Source organism: Passer montanus, unplaced genomic scaffold, assembly GCF_014805655.1.
Source record: "Passer montanus isolate IOZ18808 unplaced genomic scaffold, ASM1480565v1 scaffold139, whole genome shotgun sequence".
NCBI classification, from domain to species: domain Eukaryota; kingdom Metazoa; phylum Chordata; class Aves; order Passeriformes; family Passeridae; genus Passer; species Passer montanus.
The window spans coordinates 1,060,760-1,062,961 of NW_024360830.1; the positions used below are offsets into that span (position 1 = coordinate 1,060,760).

General features: G+C 54.1%; 1 protein-coding gene across 1 annotated transcript in view; it reads left to right on the plus strand.

The window, feature by feature from the left end:
- Window positions 1–2,139, plus strand: part of LOC120497849 (bactericidal permeability-increasing protein-like) — a gene marked incomplete at its 3' end in the record, with an annotated part of 11,072 nt that extends 8,933 nt beyond the window's left edge. The window contains exon 11 of the mRNA XM_039699796.1: window positions 2,076–2,139. Within this exon, the coding sequence (XP_039555730.1) occupies window positions 2,076–2,139 (64 nt within the window). The remainder of the gene's footprint in view (window positions 1–2,075) is intronic.
- Window positions 2,140–2,202: the final 63 nt, after the last annotated feature.

A 2,202-nucleotide genomic window follows, 5' to 3' on the forward strand; every position in this document is an offset into this window, starting at 1 on the left:
ACTTCTCTTTCCAAGTTCTGTCCAAACCCAGGCAGGCTGCTCCCACTTTTCTTGTAGAATCCACGGATTTTTCATTGTGGTTCCCACCTGTCAGTGTGATGCTGGAAAGCAGCAGCAGTCCTGCCTCTGGCACTGGTACAAGCTGCCCGGGGAAATCCCAGGCTGGTAATGGCACCAGAGAACACAGATGTGTTCAGATTTCCTTCAGATGGCAAATGGGCAGGTTAGAGCATCACAGAACAAAGATGTATTCAGATTTTTTTGCAGATGGCAAATGTACCCGAATTGCTCACAGCCCAAGGAGCTTAACTGCCCCAACCTGGTCCCTGTAGTACCTGGTAGCCCCAGCACGTGGCTGCAGGGGGACTCGAGCCATGGCATCATGAGAGAGATGTGGAAAGAGCTGGGACAGGATGGGGAAGTGCCCACACGTGCTGAGGAGCGTGTGGGACCAGAGGGACTCCTGACCTGGGGAGCAGGGGGGCCTATGCACAGTGGGGAGAGGAGTGTTGACCTGCAGTCCTGGGCAAAGGGCAGCAGCAGCAGCAGCACAGGACTCCTGCAAGTCCCTGGGCTCCTGGTTCCCATGTGACCATTCCCATTCCTTCTCCAGCAGCCTGGGGGAGCCAGCCTTTCCCCAGTGGAGCAGAGCCCACACTGCCAGAAGAGGCAAAGCAGCTCAGCAGGAGAAGCCTTTACCTGTCCAACTCCTGGTTCCCATGTGACCATTCCCATTCCTTCTCCAGCAGCCTGGGGGAGCCAGCCTTTCCCCAGTGGAGCAGAGCCCACACTGCCAGAAGAGGCAAAGCAGCTCAGCAGGAGAAGCCTTTACCTGTCCAAAGGGTTGGGGCCAGCAGGGCAGGATTTCATGTTCCATTCCCTCTGTCACCACTTGCAGGAAGCACTACCGGGACCGGCACATATGCTGAGCTTTAGATGTGGTTTTGGCTGCTCCTTGCCAAACACAGCAGTGTTTGGTCAGGGTTCAGCTCTTTGAAGCCTTTTTTTCTGTTCTACTTCAAATTTTGCTGAAAGCCAGGGGGAAGACTTCCTGCTTTTGCGTCCTCTCTATGCTATTCCTTATAAAATTTCATTTCTCCTTATGGAAGAGTTCTGCTTCCTCCATGCTCTTCCTGAACATCCTGAATGTTGTTTTGACAGGTCTTCAGTGAGATGGGGTTGTCACCATGGCAGGTTTGGGAGCTCCTGCTCAGAACTGAGCAGTCAGATAAGGGCTGATAATGGGTGACAGGGAGGGTCACAGTGCCAAGGAGATTGTGAGTGGGGATTTGGCCTTTTGCCTTTCTCTTCTACTCTTGGATATGTCTTTCTGGGCAAAAGAAGCTCTGGGAAAAAGGTGCTCTGTCTATTGGATCCAGGCTCAAGGATGTTGCCTCTGGCAGCCAGGATTCCCCTGGATCCAGCATGAGATCTGCCTGCATCAGCATCCATGGGTTTCCTGTGCCTGGACACCAGTCAAAGGAAATTCAATTGACTGAATTATTTCTTCTTCCCTCACCTTCATCATGCAAGGAGAGACCAGCCAGCCCATCTCTCCTGGCTGGGGTGGCACAGGGTGTTCCCCCCTCACACCTGCCTGGCTGCACCCAGCTCCTTGCCCTGTCTCCAGCCATCGTGACCAGAGCTGTGACACATCAGGCCTCAGAGGTCTTGTCTTTGGAGCTTGATCCTGGGCTGATGGAGGTCTCCTGCCATGCGTGGCTGCTCTGTGCAGGAGCCCTGTGGCACAGGGCACCAGGCAGCATTGCCTGTGTGCTGGCATGGCTCTGTGCACTGAGGTTTGCTTTAAAGCCAGCCTGGGAGGCAGCATCACCTGGATCTCTCCTCTGATCCTTCTGCTGCACGCCACTGAACTGTGCTGAGGGGAAATTGCTGCAAGCAGATGCTTGTAGGTACAAACCCTGCTTGTGTCTTGGACACTTAATGTGCTGCCTGGTGAATGGAGGCAATCATCACTGTGTGCTCATTCACTTCAGCAGGCTTTGTCATGGAGCAGGGAGCATGGCTGTGACCCGGCTGGCCCTGCTCAGCTCTGTGGCCTTTCTGTCCCACAGGTGTGTGACAATGTGGCCAAGTCTGTGAAAAACGAGCTCCAGACGTACATCCAGACACTACCAGGTACTGGGGGGCTGTAAGTGGGTTTAGAAGCAGCTCTTCCAAGCTTTCCCCATCCATGAGGAA